General features: G+C 31.9%; 1 protein-coding gene across 2 annotated transcripts; it reads left to right on the top strand.

Moving 5' to 3' along the window:
- Positions 1-81: 81 nt before the first annotated feature.
- Positions 82-21203, top strand: Sqor (Sulfide quinone oxidoreductase). 2 transcript variants are annotated; one of them, XM_085949715.1, is made up of 8 exons: positions 82-365; positions 5035-5140; positions 7190-7414; positions 8696-8896; positions 13459-13668; positions 14684-14870; positions 15311-15483; positions 17281-21203. In XM_085949715.1, exons 1-8 carry the CDS (start codon positions 277-279, stop codon positions 17413-17415), a joined length of 1326 nt encoding a protein of 441 aa, XP_085805841.1. In that variant the 5' UTR covers positions 82-276; the 3' UTR covers positions 17416-21203. The 2 variants fall into 2 exon arrangements, with proteins under 2 accessions (XP_085805841.1, XP_085805842.1); XM_085949716.1 differs by lacking the exons at positions 7190-7414; positions 8696-8896 and having other exon boundaries at positions 128-365.
- The last annotated feature ends 306 nt before the right edge of the window (positions 21204-21509 follow it).

Below are 21509 nucleotides of genomic sequence, written 5' to 3'. Positions count from 1 at the left end.
TGTTATTCGTACTTAAAAGGTTAATATAACAATATTTGGGAATTATAGAAGTCTTAGCATGCCACATTTACATTTAATTTTGAAGTTTCGAGTGACGTTTCTGAAATTATCGCAATAGGCTATTAAACACAACCGGACACCGGTTAAATAATTTTTGTTTATTTCAACTTATCAATGTGGGATTTCATCAGAAACTGATAATATTAGATAGATTCATCCAGTAAATTAACATAACTAATTTTATGTGCTATAATAGTTTCAGTAAATTGTGTTAAAATGTTTCTCAGTAAAGCCGTAAAAGTTTTTAATTTTCGTCAGATATCCAAACCATTTTCTGTCAGTGCCAGTAGGCACGATAGCCATGAGTAAGTATTATTTATACTGAATTTGCTTGACAAAAATGGTGCAAAAACTTAACGATACTTCTCAATAAAATTATTTTGATATCGAAATTTTTCCTTTCCATATTATATTAGTTGTGAGTCAGGAATTCTAAGATAGCAACATGATAGAAATCCATCTACATTTTTGAAAATTGAAAACGCCCAACAAATAATAAATTTTTTAGGTGTCAGCTTCTTTAATCTCGAGTCAAGAGAATCTCTGTCTTAAGTTTTACACCAATACAACACTACTGACTGTTGTAGCATTCTAGATTCTTTAGGCTAATGTGTCTTATTACTAGACTCCGGCCAGCCGGAGTTCTTTTTTTTTGGGGACGGACTCTAATATTACAACATTTTTTAATTAAAAAATGCGTTAATAATTTATGGAACCTATGTTTTTCAGAAAAATAAGGTGTACGATGTAGTAGGTACATTGAATTATTATGAAATAAATATTATTGTTATAGTATCTTTATGAATACCGAGGAATTTTCATTATGTAGAAGCGATGGTATTAGTATAGCTTAGTACCTACTTATTTAGACAAATTATTGAAGAATACAGTCACAGTAGTTCATTAACTATTTAATGTGATCTATGGCGGACAAAAAAATAACAAGTATGTGAGAACTTCCAGAGATCATCGCATCCGAACTGAATGTGTGAATTCAAATGACAGTGATTTTACTTGTGCATGCGATGCCATCATCGCACTCGATTCTACATTTTGTGCACTGTACTATGTATTTTGGCTGAAATATCACAATAGATTTTGATAAAACACTAAGTAATTTTGCAAACCAAATTACTATTATTTAATATGATGTTATTTGCATGGAGGATGTTTTGGCCCTTGGGTAAATCTACAATCTACCTCGAAAAACTCTGCATGTTTTACTCCAAGAATCAAAACTCTTCGTCATCATAATGCGTGGACAGTATGTCAAACTTGTATCTACCTACAGACTATTCATATGAATTTATTCAACAAAATTTCCCATTGCGGTAGCTAATAATATTTATAATAATATGTTAACATATTTAAAATAAATGTATCATATGAAAATATATAATAGCTGTGGAGAGATGTATCTCTTAAATTTCAGCTTAGGTGAATATATTTGTGATGAATGATTTACATCGCAATTGAATATAACGCAGGTAGCTTAGTTGGCAGAGCACATTGGCGCGAATCTAGTGGGCGCAGATTTGTATCCTGCTGGGCATCGTATTATTTTTTAATAAGATCTTTTCAGTTTTCTTTGATGTGCTTTCAAACCATGTAGCTATCTTCAATTAAAAATGTTACATTGTCAAATCTTGTGAATTATTCGTTGACTAAAAAAATAGTTAATTGGATGATTTATAATTTTCTAAAGCTCTTATTGTACATTTCGTATATTTATTTGTTGTATATTAAATATCTACTTACTTATACATAGGTGTGTAATATTATATCTTTGAATTCCTTACTTATTAACTTAAAAATAACAATAATGCATGAAATACTCATACTTATAATATATATTATATCACTTCAAGTACCTACCGATAACAAGGGCTGCGCGACTTATCAATACTCTGACTAGAGACGTATACATGTTGCTTTTTATTAGGCTTTTTATTATTTTATTATTGCTTCACTTACTCTTATTTAAATAACATATCATTTGTGAACGTCGTGGATTAATAATTCTATATGTACACAATATCCTTTAAATAAAAAGGGAGTTAAGTAAAACATTGTCTTTATGGAGCTTTCTATATTCTGTTACGCCACTGAATTGTCTTAAACAACTGATTTAAGAACAATACGCATACATAAAATAATGATAGTTAGATGGATACAATTTTCAGTCCTAATTTGAAAACATATACCTCTACGAAGTGCAAGTTATACCCACCTATTAACGTACCATTCTTTACGAGGAATAATTATTATTTAGTCATTCGCCCAACCCACTAACTTCATTCAGTAGATCGAGTAGGTACACGCTGAAAAAACAATATGCATTATTTTTCCCATCTGCCGGATTGAACCCGCAACCCACAGTTTCATAGATGGCTACGCTACATCAGCCGCCGTGTGTACAAAATCTTGTATTTCGATAAAAAATATATACTATATTTGTGTATACCACAGCTGATGATGATAAATAATATTGTATTGAAAATAATTCATTTTAAAGTTGTTCACTTCCTTTATTTATGAAGCGATCACAAGCAATTCAAAATTTGTCATTGATAGAGAACCTTTTTTGACACCTACAGTTGATGAATTTTAAACATAGCAAATTTTTCAGTGATAAAGTTACCCCATCTCATAACGTACTTATCTATATAAATCAGTCATTTAATAAATAAGTACAAATATCACCAACCAGTTAGTTTTTCATTAAAGTTAATTTTTATGTACGCAACAATATGCACATATATTTCGTTATTATTGTGTTATTCAATTGAAAATGTCTGTTACGATAAAATATGTTGTAAGTATATCAAAATTACAAAAGTTGAAAAAAAATTTAAACTTTCATATTAAGTGTTTATTAAAGTAATATGTGTCTAGGTACCTGTCGTTTTATATCATGAATAGTTTTTTTTACTCTTTATGTGCATTTAAATCAAATAATAATACCTAAATACATGAATAAATGGGCGTGTCTGGAAATCTGTAGGTACATACACAGTTCGCCGTATCCGAAATATTGTATGGGTAATAATATATGGTCGTATATTAAAGACTGTTCAACCTCTTTAGGTCGTATAGTACTGAGATAAAATTCATGTCCAAATAAAACACGGTTCTTGTCGGTTTACAGGAAGCCAGTGGCAAACAAATTTTGGAAATAGCCGATTACTGGCTAATTTTTTGTTAGGTTAGGTTTTCATTATTGAATTTATGAATTTTGCCACAATCGGCTATGATAATTGAATTAATATTCATATTGAATCTAATAAAATTGGATACCTTATCTTATAGTATACGGTCATCTCTTTCCGATAGAAAGCTCAGCGCAAACTGTGCCACGGTGAAATGCATTACGTACAATTTACATGTAACCTTAAATGGGACGGGCGGTGACTTTTTTTTAAATTAACGGTAACCTACATTTTATCTACTTAAGGTTTTATAACTAATTTAATCACGGTAAGTAGTAAAATGTGTGGCATTGCGGATTAGTAGCTCTGTAATATTCTAAATCTAAATGTATTAACGTAATATTTATAATGAACATAAGTGCAAAACCTTTAGAAGAATGCAATTACGGCTGACACAATACACAATATATAATAACATAATATATCGTCACCGTTCAGGCAAAAGTCACCAACCCTAAAAACATAGTTTTGAGATATCGCAATTTGAAAGTTTGAAAATGCAGGAAAAATCAGATTTTAATGTTTTTAAGGTTTTATCTACATTAAATTATTTTCTCATGTCTTCTTAATAATTGCTTTAATGTAATTTTACTTTTTGATGCTAATTAAAACATCTGGAAGGTTTTGAAGGAGGCAAGGTAGCTCAATTATGGTTTGGTGACTTTTGCTTGTTAATAATCTGAACAATGTTAGCCAAAAGAAGGATCAGTAAAACTCACCATCCATAGTATAGTGACTTTTGCTTGTATATTTATAACGAAGGATTTATTTTTTTTGTATAGTCAATAATGTCTATTCACCTATAATGACTTTTGCTTGTTAAGATTTTATCGAAAGTCATTTAGTGAAAAACAAATAATTCGGATTTAAGCAAAATTTTACTAACTAATGTACCGTGGTGAGTTTTGCATCTTAAAGAACATAATTTTACGCTTTGGGTGACATACTCAACTCAAAACTGCCATTTTCAGGGTTGGTGACTTTTGCCTGAACGGTGACGATATTATAATTACTTATATAATAATTATTCAAACGAATATTTCCAGAAAACCTATTGTTTTGATACTATACACATACTTGGTAATGGTATCAATATGATACTTTTAGAATATTTCAAGGTCCACGCACAAAAACTTTCAATATTTGTAGGTATCAATTAATTGGTATGTGTATGCATAGTAGTTGTACGTACCTACGAAAAAGTTCTTAGAAATATAATTATTAAAACATGTATTAATTGTTTGCAATACGCCGCTCAGCTAAAATTATTTTCGCAAGATAATTATAAGTACCTTCGCACCTGAGCTGGCAGAAAAAACAACTGACAAATTGTAGAAATCCATACTAAGAATCATTTGGGCAAAAGTCTCCTTAGGATATTGGATTCGTCCACCATTTTAATGTGTTTTTTTATGGGTTGACGGTTAAAAACGTGAGCTGGCCGGTGTTTACTTATTACACAACACAAAGATACAAGATTGAAGATATAAGCTTTTTTTCTACGAGTTTTTATCTCACAGCTTGTCTTTCTTTATTAATCGTGTGTGTATCTTATAATACCGGAGCCAGGATATAAAAACAATTAAGTAAATCAATTAAACCGTCACATTGTTGATGACAATTTTGACTTTCATGTTTCGGTGAATACTCATTTTAGGGAGGATTTTTATTTTATTACAGTACAAAATTTAGGTACCATCACATGAGTGATTCTCAGGTGCCAAAATAAAAATACTAATAAATGGCTTTCATTTGTTTGCAACAGCTGCAGGTTTTTGGTGGTTGGGGGTGGAACGGCAGGATGTGCCATGGCATCCAAAATCACTCACGATTTCCCTAACGATAAGATCATTATTCTCGAACCCAACGGTGTAAGTATTTGCTTCATTTATTTTAATGATATTGTCAATTTGATTTATTCAATGACAGGAATGCCGTATGAAGGTTGAAAATTGAGAATATGGATTTATGTAAGTAATTGATCTTTGATAAGATGTTTTTTGTTTCATTATGATGCGATATCTTTTCCCAACATGCGAATCAACATTTCCCCCCGACCATGTCCAATCCTAATAGGATTATATGGGATTGGAGGTTGTATTAACAAATTTTGTTTTTACGAGAAATGGATGTCAGCCACTTGCTTAACGTATTAGGTCCATACTCTGACTCATACACAAATTGAAAAACAATGTGTACTTGCCAGACCCAGGATTCGAACATGGGACCCACGACGCTATAGGCCGACGCTTAGCGCTTGGCCACAGTGACGGGTGGACAGCGGGACGGCAGCGGCTCGTAGAACTCAAACGTATAACCGTGTGTGATATGCCCCAAAAAGACACTGTCTACGAACATTTCACACACGGTTATATGTTTGAGTTGCGCAAGCCGCTGCCGCCCACCGACCACTACGTTCTTTCACTTAAAAGCATACATCAGTGGAACAGCAAATAATTTTCAACAATAGGTAGAAATAGATTGTTTTGTTGCCAATCGGAGAGAGGTAGTCGAGATGTGAGCACATCAATTTGTTTTGTGATGGAGGAACGTCGGAGGAATATATTTTTAAATCGTGTAAAGATAACTAAAAAACGCATGTACCCGAAAAACATGTCAATGAATAAATTGTTATTATTATTACTAATATAACAATAAACATAATATTAAATGGACGCATGTTGAATTTTTATGACAAATTATATTTTGTTCTGCACGCGTCGTTTGCACAATCTGCGTGTCACGTTGTCACAATCTTTTTAGACCATGCCTCAGCTGAAGTTATAGCCTTAAGCCGTCCGACCATAGTGAGTGGAATCAACATTTAATAATATAATATTTCTATACCTATAGTAAGTAGTATTATTTTTAATATCTTCATTCTAAAATTGAGGATAAAGCCATATTTTGCTTCATAAAAATGTGTAAAAAAAAGAATAGTTCTTCCAGCTTCACGCGTAATATTATGATCAAAGATTTTCTTTAAGTGAACCAAAAAAGATTCATGTCTACTAATTTTCATACAAACTGTGAACTGTGAAGAATTGAAAACAGGGCCCTTCAGAGAAAACACAAGCTTCCGAGAAACTGGTATTTTTAATGCCTTTCCTTCAAAATTCACTACGAGGAAGACAATATATAATGGCAGTTTTTGTTTATGATACCAGAGGCGCGTTTCTTTTCCAATCACACAATTATTGAATTATACCAAAATCTTAAAAAGATGCGTTATAAAAATTTCGTATAAAATAATACCTACTCAAAAACAAAACAAAATCCTTGCAACTGACTTAAAAACACCAATATTATTATATTGTGTCACCCTGTCACTACGGAAGAGATACATTGCTATTTTTACTAGATTGGTTGGTAGTTAGAATAAATTTTATTTAGATATGGTGTTCATTTTATTTTATCATAAGGGGCCTCAAAATCAATCAGTACCCTGGGTCTCCAAGTCTATAAACCCACCACTGCTGCTATAAAAGCTTTTGCGATTTTGCACCAGCAAATTTAGTTATTGTTAATAATTGAAGTGAGCCATGATGCATTTTCAAATCAAAAAAATTTCAATTGTACAATTCCATAAGATTTTGTCACTTTTTCAATGATTGAATATACTACTTTCCTTGCTATATCAAACACCGATTGTTAGACTGTTTTAGTGAATGGTGAACGCGTCCCCACCTTTCACTTCTATTCCTTTGGTCTTTGGCCTTAAATTATCAGAAAACGTTTATAAATATGTTATTTCATAGATGGTTATTATTTAATGGTGATATTGTGCTACATCAAAGATCTTGAAGCAAACCTTCTCTCGAAGATCTGAGATCTCTCAAATAATATCCTCATTCTAAGAGCGGAAATGATGATTTATCTGCCAGTATATTATATGATTTCATTTATTTTATTTTTACCAGTTGCATTACTATCAGCCGCTTTTTACGTTGATCGGAGCAGGAATCAAAAACTTGAACAGTAGTCACCGAACAATGAAGAGTGTGCTGCCCAAGAAGGCTCAATGGATCAAGGAGTCGGCTAAGAGTTTCAATCCTCAGGCGAACGAGGTGGTGACAGAACAAGGTCACAAAATAAATTACAATTATATGGTAATTTCGACGGGCCTGCAACTGAATTATAACACGGTGAGATTTCAATATTATCTCTTTGATATATTCCGAGGAGAGTAGGATCCGTTGGAGTATACAATTCTTTGTTATAGTTCAGAAACAATCCTTTTTCTATAAAATGGGTTTATAAAACATAAGGAAGTATATATTAAATTTAATTTTATTTGAAAATGTAAGTTGTCATACTGAGTTTAAACTTATGTTTCAACTTTATGTTTAAACTTATGTTTAACTTAACGTTCTTTACGTTAACCTATGTTTCAAGTTATGTTTCAAAATAAATTGTAGCGTATAACTGCCGTAAATAAACAATGCATTTTATCTGTGAATGAGATTATAATATTATGCATACATAGATTTATAATGTCTCATTTGAATAAATAATTTATGATAAAGTTGATTGATGATAATTGATAAATCATTGATACTGGCTAACATCAACGGTCGCGATGAGTGAAAATTCGTGATCAACAAGCAATTTAAAATAGTATAAATTTATTAATAAACTAAACACAAACTCCGTACATAAAATAAAAGTAATATGACTGAAATAAACGGAAAAAATAAGAGTCATTTTGTCCTGCATTGCAAAAAAAGATCCACACAGTCTACCCTGCTTGGCTTGTCTGCACTTATTATGTCAAATTTATTGATAACTGTCAAGTAATCTGATTGTACGTGCATGATTCCACTCATTATGACGATTCTTCGCACGTGGCACAAGTCAAAATGAGTGCAGGACAAAAATATATTATTAAAAATCGATTGCGATATAATGAATCCACGCTCGCCGGGGCCGCAATGAATGTGGGTTACCTGTTTAATATACATTATAATATATATTTATTGATGATTTAAGCCATTTAGGGCAAAGACATTGTATGTCCATGTTTTCGAAATAAATCGAAGATGAAATGGACATATTCTTACAGCATATAGAAATAATGTAAAAAGATGTTTTGTGTATTATTTTTGGTATAAACTTGATATACAACTAACCAATGATGTTAAAGAAAACCTTATAGAGATCTAGTCTAAACATGCAATTCAAAAAATTGGTCCCCACGTCTACTAATTTTCATACAAACTGAAAGGATTGTGTTCGGATGATGCATTCAAAAACGGCATTTACATCAAACAGTTCTTCACATTTCGATGGGCTCGCACAGAAGGCTCCATCAGCCATAAAAAGGATTTCTTCAACATCTTTAACTAATCTGACCCATTATTTTATATTATACTAATTATAATGGCACTTGATTCAAGAATTCATCTTGATGTGCATTGAAATTGTAGGTTCCGGGCTTAGAAGAAGCTCTGAAGAATGAAAACAGTGGCGTCTGCTCAATCTATTCGCCCAAGTACGTTGAAAAGACGTGGAGATGCATTCAGAATTTGAAAGGAGGCGACGTCATCTTTACTTTTCCCAACAGTCCTGTCAAGTGTCCCGGAGCACCACAGAAGATCATGTACTTGGCTGAAGACTTCTACAGAAATGTTTGTTGTTATTTCATGATATTATTTTCTTTCTAATAGATTGGGATTATGTATGATTTTCAATAAATTTCTTTATAAATTTTTGATTCGTCAAGCATTCTGAATAAGTATGTAAACTTTCAATAATTTAATGATTCCTTTGATAGTTTGCATTATGAGAATGATAATCTTAGCCGGCTTGCACATCTAAACTCGTCTCTCCTGGTACATGTCGATTACGTCAATGTGACGTCATCGTTATTCACAATACACACATTGCCAAATGGAGGTCCGCACATTAGTGGAGTGCGACATTTTAGTTTGAAATAAACATCTAGTGTTGCTAGCAACAAATCGCACGCGTCTCCAGCTGCGAGTCAAAGCCGAAAGTATTGCGGTTACACATATGTACACGCTACGAATTGATCATTCCTGTTTAGACGTCAAAGCTCGCCGGTCGCCGCACCCCATACATATCCACGTTTCAAGAGTTTATGCACGACTGTCGCTCGGTGCCCATGTGTGCCGTCTTCATATGCAACATCAGTACGACGTTCCTAGAAGGTTTTATTTATGGCTGTGCGGCAGACAAGATGAGTTTAGATGTGCGAGCCGGCTTAGTGACAATGCTACATTATCGTTATTTCATTCATAAATATTATAAACCAAGAACTGATATTTAGAAGTAGATAACAATGCATTTGCGTTAATAATAATTGATACTTGATGTCTTGTCGCATAGGAATAAATTAAATACCCTTCAACATCTATATACAAGGTTATTCAATATGTAAGATCGCGCACTATTGACAGCAAGGGTTTTCAACATCAAATATTGCACAATATTATTGATCGACATTAAGTTGGTATATTGAAGATGTGTATAATACATTGTCAGAATCAAAAGTTTGTTAACGCATTTTTAAAACCGTAATCCATTTGCGCAATACTGCTGATGTTCAGTGTAATATTGGAATGTAAAAGCACACCATCGACATGAGTACAACAATCATAAATCTTGCTTCATTATAGGTATATACTTAAATTAGATATGTTGGTTTACTTGCTGTTTGAAATTATTATATTATATGTGTATTTCTTCACGTATTTTATTCATTTGTGAGGCACCCATTGACAAAAATACGGTCTTGTGCACATTGTCGATATCAATAATTTAATATTTTGTTTTAAATGTATAGTCTTTCCACTGACAATTGATAGTTTAATATTAATTAGATTGATTAATTTAACAGCTTAATGTAGAGTTTCCCAAACTGTGGATATTAAGGCGTATGGGTTTATTCGCAAGAATCAAATTTGACGTAAGCGCCATGAAAAATAACAATGCTCGAAGCGTAATTTTGTAGTCGGTAGAATAAATTATAAGAATAAAAATAGTAGACCTCTAAATAAGAACCTCATATTATTGATATGCTGAATTTGTGAAGTGACACCTTTTCTTGAACCTATCATATTTAGGTTCAAATTCAGTGCAAATATTTTTCAAAAAAAAATCTAATACTAAAAAACACGAAAGTGTAAACAAATATAATTTTATTCATTTTCATAAGCTAACATTACAAATTATAAGTTTAAAACATTCACAAGATGGCATGAAAGATTTCTGTTATTATTGCGTTTTTATTAAATTATAAAAAAATGACTCATAAAAGAAAGCAATTCAATGAATATTTGTCGAGGAACGTTTTTTTTTTTTTAAATTTAGTACACAACAATTATGATTTAAGAAACAATTATTATAATAGCATGTATTTGACGGCAGTACGTTTTGGTCGCCGCGGAGGATTTCGGAACATTAGTGTATAGAAAATTAATAATTGGTTCCTTAATTAGTGTATTGGTTTAACGGTATGCAATGTATTAGAATAACTATTATAAATTGTTTTTTTTTATAATTTTATTTTTTTTTCTATTGATAGCTATTAATTGATAATTGATATTATTATATTGATAGATATTAATTGTTAACTTGATAATTATTATATTGAGGGTTTCTTATATCCATCGACCGTGTTAGTCTAGGATCAACGAGTTCAGGCAATACACAATTCATATAAATCTTGTCACTTGTGATGTGAAGAGTAATATTGTTTTTATTATTCAATGAAATAGGTTCTTACCTCAATATATGTTTTACTTGAGTTAAATAATTACTAATAAATGCCTAAGGTGATTCCATTCAATTCAACTCGGCATTAAATATATTAAATTCTAAAAGTTTTGTACTATTTCATTTGAGTCGTTTTATGCGATCCTGGTTTCGCCTTTCGACATCGTCAGGATGCGCACTCCTCAAATATACACTGACAACGAAAGCAGCTAATTCTCACTAACAATAAATTAATACAATAAAGTAAGGTAAAAACTTTATCACCTACCTATTAAGTCAAAGTGCACAATGAAAAATTTAACAAACAATTAATTATGAATAGTTGAATTGTGGCAGTATGAAAAAAAAATATTTTACCACAAACCATCTGAAAAATACATAAGTACATCATAAAACATATACGTGATTTTGTGCCCCAAAACACTTATTTTATTATTATTTTGACGATTAGGAAAATTATGACACATGTTTCAGTGGCCATTACTATGACAGCATTCGAAAACGTATTTTACTTTAAATTTTCTACAAATTTACTATTTGTGACATAAACCACTTAAGATCGATAATAAATAGACCTTGAAAAATAATATTATTTTGTTTCTATTGATAATGCCAATAAACATACTCCTGTATACGTCCCTTTGAAAATAACAAAACATGGCGACCCAGGTACATAAAAACTGTATTAAGTACATGCAAAGTTTTTCAAATCGTTTAAAGCCCAACCAAGTAGGTATTTATCAAAATAATTAAAGTCCACCTATATTTTATCTAAACTGCTCAAGTCCAAAATATTTTTTTTTATAAATGTTGCACCGAACGAATACCTTTAGGGCTTCTTTGTAGCCATCGTGGTTATAAGATTCAATTATCTTACAATATCTCACATGCTGCAACCATTTGTATTACAAGATAATAAATAATATAATATAACTACATTTTTCTCAGTTTGACATTCACTGGTATTTTATGATGTTTGATTTGTCAACACAAATTATAACACCTGGTCTACGTCATGTGGTCTTGCCAATTTGATTGTTACTGCAATGCGAGTAAAGGTCATTTTTCTATGAGTTAAAATACTGTTCGCGACGGATAAAATTTTGGAAAAAAAAGACGTCCTCACCCGTTGAAATTAAGAAGCCTACTAAGGTTAGAAATGAGAAATTAGAAAAACTATATGGATTAATCGATCAAATGGTCTCTTTTTGTTAATTTTGCAAAATAATTATATATCTAAATTGTCTGAAAATAGGATAAATACATGAAAACGTACGACGTGTTTTGGTAATATAGCGTCACTAATTGTACCGAATTTATAGGGTTTTATTTATTTTTTCATTGTTAATTATTATTTATAGTATTACGGAAATGTTATATTATAATAAAAAAATATTTTTATTGTGCAGTATATATTATTTTGTGAGAAAAAATCATTCAAAATTGGCTGATGTATACTCAAACTAAAATGGCTTTAAAATCTTTATTTTTCTGAAATTAAAAAAAGTACGTGAGTTAATCAATGAAATGTATTGTTTTACCCATTTCTTTCATACAATATATACCTGCAAAACTATTATTAAGTTCAAAAATTCACTGTGGCGTGACAGTCGTTTTGGCCAATTTCGAAAACAGGACCGACTATTTGTCATTTATTTTAAAAAGTAAAGCGAATCAGAAAATTTTAATGACACAAAAAGTGTTATTTGAATATTATTTATTAGGTTTTAAATAAATAAAGTGTTTATTATGTGTCAATTCGTGTTAAACGTCCTTGCCATTTCCACGATTCTGAGAAGACAGGAAAAAACGGGTCCAATGGCCTTAAGCGGAATTTTTCTTGATCTTAAAGCTGTAATATTTCCGCGGATCAAATGAATTTTAAAATTCTACTCTGTTTATGTTGACAAATTATTGATTCTTAGTTGGCTCTACAGTGATGTGCGGATCTTGGCCGCCTCCCAAAGAGGTTTGTTTACTGTTTATAGAAATTAACATGGAAAATGGTTATTGTAGTGGAATAACTTAATTTTGAAATTGCGCAAATTGCGATTTCTACTGAGCATGAATACATAGGGTAATTTTAATTATTTTTACCGTTATTATTTCCGACTGCTCTTACGTAAAGCCTATTGCATCATTTTCTCTCACTCTGCGTTGCTCTAACTACGTCAAAACAATCGAATTTCACACTTAAGTGGTATGTTTATAGACATTCAGGATCTCTGCTCTTAACTCCATATTCAAACATACATTGAAAAAGTGAGATGCGGGATTTGATCCCATGACCTGAAACAGAAATTCTGCTAATCGGTTACGGTGGGCAATTGATACACGGAAGCATTTCAATTAATATGCTATGTTTACTTTATGTAGACTTGTTTTAGTTCCAATTGACATAATTTTACCAGCGTTCTTACTTAATTTTTTAAAGTTATCAATCATTTTTCAGAATAACCGCCGTGACAAAGTCAACATCAGCTACAACTCTTCTCTGGGTGTAATATTCGGTGTGAAGAAATATGCAGATGCTCTTTGGAAGGTAGTCAAAGAGAGAGGAATCAATGTGAACCTGCGGCGGAACTTGATCGAAGTGAACTCAGCTAAACGAGAGGCCACCTTTCAAAACTTGGACAAACCTGATGAAACGTTTGTTGTCAAAGTTAGTATATTAAAAATCTACAATATTATAATATTTGAACTGACAGTTTACATTCCTGCAGCTCTATTCCAATTGGTTAATTCCATAACACCTTTTTGTTAATTTTCTTTATCCGAGATAACTTCAAAATGTGACAGATCAAATATATAAGGCGGTTATCAAAATTGCGAGCTACTTAACACCCATCAAACAAAAAATTTCAACTAATTCAGTAAATTTTCGCCAGAAAAATATTACTTTTGATAGTTAATACCTCGAGATAGTTAACTCTTGGAATGCGTCATAGCATTTTTATCACTATTTTTATTGATTATGGTGTTATGTTGGAATAGAGTTGCTAGTGGGACATTAAATAAAAATTCCCAATTTCTCTCACGTGAAAGGGAGCCGTATTCAATGTGTAGGTATAATTTATCCTGTCCGGAAGTCCAGACACAGTTAATCGTGAGATGTTGTATCAGAAATACATGGCTGTATAATATTGAAATCAATTCCTTGCCTAAATAAACAACTTAAAAAATACGTAATAAAAAGCACCGGAATACAAGGGAAAGACAGAAGAAAATAGATAGGTAAGTAAATTAGAAATATAATCATGCATTATAATTTATATAAAATTCTGATAGTTTCTCGAATCAATTAGTACAAAAATCAAATATATGATGATAATGACGGCGTTATTATCAAACATTTGGTACCAATAAATATTAAATTATTGCATCTAATAAAATTGTAACAGTAGTGTCTGCAATGTTCCACGAAAAATGCTTATTTTTTTTTATCTCATTGCTATACATATGGGAATCTCTTTCCGTTAAGACAACTCACGGTAAACTGTGCTACGGCAAGATGTAATACGTACAATTTAAATGTAACTATAATTTATTGATGAAGATCGCCTGTTGGAGGGTTGTAAATGATTAAATAGTAGCTTTGACGTGATGGGTGGTTTTTAGGATAATTTGACAAGAATCCGACATGCATAAATAGAATCTTTCGAATTTGTTTCCTCCAGTACGATGTGCTCCATGTGACTCCTCCGATGGGGCCCATGCCAGCTCTGAAAGGTGCCGCGTCTCTGGTGAACGAAGCAGGATTTGTCACAGTCAACAAGGCTACAATGCAGCACACCAAATTTGATAATATCTTCGCTCTCGGAGATTGCGCTGACAGTCCCAATTCTAAAACCGCAGCAGCCGTCGGTGAGCTTCCCTTCTGATTTCAAAATAACATCATCCTTGTTTTAAGGATGCCCACTAGTCATGATATAATTCGTAATCCATAAAAGCATGAATGTGAATAAGCATGACATATGGTTACATCTACTAAATCCAAACTAATTACAGTTAAAGATCATTATTTTCATGTTGGGACAAATTCATTCAAACGAATAGTTAGTGTTTCTCAACTTTTTATGGAGCTATTTTTTATTATGTATTTTTTAACCTCTAATATAAATATAATGACATCCGAAACTTATCGTTATTCAGTACCGATCGCGTGCGGTTCATAGGTGCCGTAGATACAAAGCATCCCCAGAAATAATAGATTAATTACTATATAATATTCTGTATTTATTATGCAATTGAATTTTTTATATTAAAAAATTAAATATACCTAAGGTCTAATTTGTATGCTCTAGCTGCCCAATCTGCCGTGGTGCAAGAAAACTTGAAAAGTGTCATCCTGAAGAAGCCTCTGGTTGCGAGTTACGGTGGCTATGCGTCGTGCCCCCTCGTCACATCTTACAACAAATGCATTCTGGCTGAATTTGATTATGATCTCAAGCCGTTTGAAACTTTCCCAATTAATCAGGTAAAAACAAAATTATCTTTAGTTTAATCTTTTTCTTCTTATCTCTCTTCTTGGCTTTGTATTATTTATGTATTTATTAAGGAAAAACGGTACACAATATAACAGTGGCGAAGGGTGGAGGTAGGTTGTTAAGATTCAACATAAATAGTTGAACTATGAATAAAATGTCCTGCCTAATCCAAGCTATAGTAGATAATAGCCATAGTAGAATATAAATATTCATTTATCTATAAAATATTTAAAATTTTACAATCAAACCATACATAATTTTAGATATCTTCTAGATAAAAGAATATTTTTTATCGATTATGGTTTGGTTTAGGCACGGCTTTTTTGTCGGATAGCCCATAGTATACCTAAACTATTATGGTTTGACTTAGGCAGGTTTCAATCCACTTTTAATAACTATCCGGCTCCACTGCAAATTGTATTTTTGGTTCAATGAAAACAAATAAATTCTAATGGATTCAAGCTCTGTACTATTCCATTTAAGTCGTTTTTTGCGACCCGGGTTTCGCCTTTCGGCATCTTCAGGCGCCGTGTTCACTCACCAAAGGTAAACACACACTGACAACGAACTCTCTTTACTCTAGCTTATATAATAAATCAATACAATAAAGTAGGTAAAAACTCCATTACCTACCTATCAAGTCAAAGGTTACAAAAAATACAATAAACAAATTATGATAGTTTTTGTAACCTTGAGTGTGTGTACACGGCGCCTGAAGATGCCGAAAAGCGAAACCCGGGTCGCAAAAAACGACTTAAATGGAATAGTACAGAGCTTGACTCCATTAGAATTTAAATTTAAATTCCATCAAGTACCTTCAGTCGATAGTATTAATAATATGAAAACAAATAAGTATGACTAACAAAGTTTAGTGTGCACTATTTATGTCGAATCTTACAGCCTATTTCCACCCCTTGCCACTGCAATATACATATGGTGACCATCCATCCTTTATTGAAGACTCCTTTTTCTTCCTCGCACTACAACCCTATGTGGGTCTTGGCCTCCTCCAGCCTGGTTTAGGATGCCCAATATCATTAAATCCAATTTGCCACTATCCGTCTATCTTGTACGAGGTCGACCAGTTCCGGCTTCCCAAATGTCAGTTTCTTTGTCATGCGTGACTTGGCCATCTTTTGTACATGGCCCAGTCATCTAAGATGATGTGAAGGTGGACATCTAATTTGATGGACTGCACAAAGCGTACAGCTCGTATTCGTATTTTCGTCTCTACCCCAACTGTGTCTCATTGATGGGTCCGAAGATACCACGCTCAAATGAGCCCAACACTCTTTTCATTTGCTCCTTTATTTAAGTGGACAGGTCTTTATTTGAGGAATCTAATACCAAAAACCGATTAGTCACACATATGGTCAAAATGTACCAAAAAATATGTGCATTTAGTAACTCCAAAAATGCTACTTTACAGGAGAGACAAAAACATTATGGTTTCCTATACAAATATATGGTTATGGAGTTAAATCATCCATGATTTAACAATGTTACATTTATTTTAGAATTACTTACATCATTTGCAAGGCGAGTAGATATTAACAATGGCCACTACATGGCATTCAAAGTCAATTTTCGATTAAAATAGAGTGTAGTTTCTATGTGCAATTTCACACAATATGTGATGATATACTTCTAAAAAATACCAACATAATACATAAACCAAAATTTGTCAGGAACGACACTACCTCTGATGTTCTGTGAGTGAATCGATTCAGCTATTACCCGTGGACTGCTAAAACTTATGAATTATTTGTGTGTTGTTCTGTTATCAGGCTAAAGAGCGCTACTCAATGTTTTACATGAAGAAGTACGCGATGCCTCTTCTGTATTGGCAGTTGATGACAAGAGGCTATTGGAACGGACCGCAGATCATGAGGAAGGTGTTCAACCCGTTCAAGTTCGATTAATGCCTGTCAATTTCATCATCATAATGGTACACCATTAATTTTTCACAACCTTACCAGTGAACAAATCAGTTATGTAAGTACTAAATTAAGGCCTATTTAATAATCTCGGTACCCTATCAATACCAGCTATGACCAAATATTCTTGTTGGTGATAACCGAAGAATTTGGACTATAAATAGAAGAAGTCGTATATGTTATTTCTATTATGACATTTGAAATTATTTTGCAAGCGCATGAAGCATGATTAATTTGATAAACTTCGCTCAGTTGCCATTCCGATTTTCTTACATACGCAACGGCGCCCATTTTTATAAAGCGCCTGTTATAAACGGTTTAATTTTTACAGGATTTTTCAACTATATAATTATACCGAAGTGTAGTATGAATTATTGGCTGCTTATCTACTCATTATAACAGATTATCTTCTTATACACCTTGCAAATTGGTAAATAAATGCCATAGCAGTAATGTGAAGTTCCCTGTAAATGAATGTGCAATGCAAAGTGACTTGTAGCAAATTTCATGTTTCCTTTTTTTCTCAATCACATCACAGGTGGCAAGTTTTATGTGTTTTCGCCAAATTTTGGGAATCACTGGTATTGATAGTGAACTGGTACTGAGATATAAAAATAGAGATTCCTGTAATGTAGCATGCAAGAGTGTTTTTTGGTTTAAGGGGTCTATGCATAGTCATATTTGTGTAAAAAAAGTAACTTTATGTGCTACTTGGAATGGGAAAAGTGAAGTTAGATAATAATAAAATGTGCTCCCATTTCAAGTGACACATAACGTATGTTTATTTACATAAGTATGACTATGCATAGTCCTCTTAGTACTATGTAGAAACAGTGCACTAAACAACTTAGTAAGAAGCTTCAATATTATATCGTCACCTCAATACCACAATGGTTTGGTCGTTGTTGGGAAAATGAAATTTAAACTTTACTTGATTAACATAAATCTAGGATATAATTATTATTTAAAATAAAAATGGAAAATTGTGCTCGTCTTATTGAGAACAAATAAATAATGCTTAATTGTATGAAAAAATACCTAATTTTATCATTTTGTAGAGAAGGAAATGTAGAATCATATTCAATAGTTATCTCAAAAACAGTGAAAATCAAGTTATCTAGTTGTAGTATTGAGGTGACAATATACTTCTTTGCGTTAGTTAACATGATCAATTGTGAAAATGGTAGAAGAGGGGTGCAAATGCTAATTTGTGGTTGTTAAAAATGCATTTAAATATTTTACTCAGTGCATGTGCCCATCAATCAGATCAAAATGAAGAAGCAGTCGATAATTCTGAAAACATCTCAATTTTACTTTGAATTTATTTTTCTATAGAGTTACTCAGTTTATAAATTATTATTTTGCTCAAACCCAGTGATAATATACGATTTTTTTAATGCCCTAATAATTATTTTATACACTAAATAAAATCTTAAAAGACTACATAGGTATAAAAATAAAGAAAAACCACCAATTTCCTTGGTGTCAGCTAAAATGTAAGGCTTAATACAAATATTCAAATAATGATTCACTATTCACAAATAATGATTCACATAACCAATTAAAAAAAATATAGTATTTATATAATATATAACTGCAATGAAATGATAAATATAATCGTTATCATATATTTTAAATGTGCAATCCACAAAATACCATTGATAGTCTATAATACACTTCCCTATTGGAGGTAAAAGCATATTATATCTCGTTAACGATGATCAAATCTATTGTAATTCATTTTTGGGTTTTCACCATGTGTTCGTCCACCTTCTTTCCTCGACGTTTCGGGCTCGTTGTAGAGGCCATTCTCTATCGTCATGTCGAGGCGGAAGAATACACGGTGATAACCCAAATTTTTTTAAAAATAACCATCTTAGTCTCAAATATTATAATGATCAAATCTTTTTATATACTAATATTTTACAACACATTGTTACTTAAAAACTAACGTTTGTAATATTAGTATTATGTGCCCGTCTTAATTTATTTTACTTAATGATTTAGCGGCGATTTTTCGACCATGTCATCGTTTCAATTATAAACATTTTTATATAATATAATCTAGAATAGTGTTTCCCAACAGACGGTCCGCAGAAACTACTATTAATAACAATTTATTTACTGATCGGTTTCTGATTATTTCAATTGACAATAGAACTTTCATGTTGACAGACTGTTACGTAAACATACTAAATGTATAATAAAGGAAATACTATAATAATAATATCTTTTTTCTGTGTTAACAGTCCCTGAAATATTTTATTCTATTTTTACCGGTCCGCAGGTGTAAAAAAGTTTAGAAACACTGCTAGAACACCTTAGTAACAACTGAGGTATTCTGAATTTTGTATATTCAATAACAAATCCTATATTTTTAAGGTCGGTACTAACTTGAGCAAATTTCCGCGCACAAATGGTTTACGCATACCTACGAAAGTTCATGTGAATTAAAATTTTTCTACGCAAAAGTGTACGCTCACGCAATTTTGACCTTGTACTGACATGAGCAAATTTTGCTCAAGTCAGTATCAATCTTTAAATCCCGTGTATCAAATTGTAAACATTTTCATTTGAAAATCATCTTCTTTCAATAAGAAGGAATTCTCGCAATTTTACCATTGTTTGGGCACCCCCTAGAGGTTGTGATGCACAGTTTGTAAAATGCTGTATTAATTTATATTGTGCATGGTCTATTATGTTATTTATTAAAACTATTAGGTTGTTGAGAAGGTTGTGCATTCATTTACGTTTTAATTTAAATAATTTGCATTATAATATTTTATTTTTAAGGACATCCCAGTGATAGTGTTTTTTTTATAAAGTGATAAAAATTCACTTAATTATGTGTTTTGTATATGTCACCTAGTGTGCTTTAGTCTATTCTTGACATAATCAATTTTCTTTTTGTTTAACAATAGATTTGTAGGTAATGTTATGTTATAAACAAAATTTATCAACGAACGATTGTTATACTAATTAATACCTTGCTTTACGGTCCATGATACGTTTCTGGAGATTTAGTGAAATTTATGTTAAGCTAAATGCAAATCATTTCCATTACAAAAATAAATGCGTTTTTCATTGGTTCAATTTGAAGTTGAATGTTCATTCTTTGTTTGAAATTTGAAAACCCTTATGTCAAATAACCTTTCTAGGGTAAGGTCAGAAACAGATTGACGTAAACTCATATGCTGGAATCATCAGAACATTCAGTAATGAAAACTGATAACCTAGAAAAACATTGTATCAATTACTTGTCATTTGTAACCCCCTTCTAAACCACTGAAATATAAAATATGTGGAATCACATGACTCGAATATATTTACAGAAATTAAATAGGAGTTCTATCATCTGTGAGATTAGTATTGCGATGTCATGTGAGTTAGGTGACTTTTTTTAAATACCAACTATAACAACATTGCACAATTATTGTCCCTGCCGTGAGCTTATCATGACTGTTTCTTGTCACGTGTCATTTGTCAAATTTTATGACACATGTTCATGATTTGTTACGTACCCAAAAATTTTATACGTGCGCAACTTTTTACTGATGTCGAAAATATATTGAAAAAATAGTAATGTGCCATATGTATTTCTAAATTGTGCCATTATTAAAAATGGCTGTATATAACGAGTGGACGTATAGTAAGGTATAAGTGTATAAATAATTGTTTGTTTTTTTTTGGTTTGCTTCACTAAGTTCGCCTCTGCCACGTATTACAATGTGTCACAAATTTGTTCATATATATTTTTAATAAACTAATTAAAACAACACAACTTTGTCTATTTTTACAAACCACGTATAAATTATCTACTTTACCAAATATTCAGTCGGTACAGTATGACACCAACAAAAAGTTTCTTACCCTAAGGAAACATCCTCTAAGGAATTCTAAAAAGACCAGAACAATTATCAGGCTGAGGCTGAGACATAAGGCGATGCGTGGGGAATATCGGTCAGTCGTTTGCTACCCGCGAATGGCTGCCATTTTAATCGCACTATACGTTGTACACTCAATTATTCTCCATATAAACGCTGTTTCCTATGTTTCCTGTGTTTCATGAAAATATAATA

The sequence above is a fragment of the Rhyacophila brunnea genome, unplaced genomic scaffold, assembly GCF_057557595.1.
Source record: "Rhyacophila brunnea isolate RB1 unplaced genomic scaffold, BYU_Rbru_1.0 scaffold_22, whole genome shotgun sequence".
NCBI lineage: Eukaryota > Metazoa > Arthropoda > Insecta > Trichoptera > Rhyacophilidae > Rhyacophila > Rhyacophila brunnea.
The sequence above is the reverse complement of the archived record's forward strand: the minus strand, read 5'-3'. Positions and strand labels throughout refer to the sequence as shown.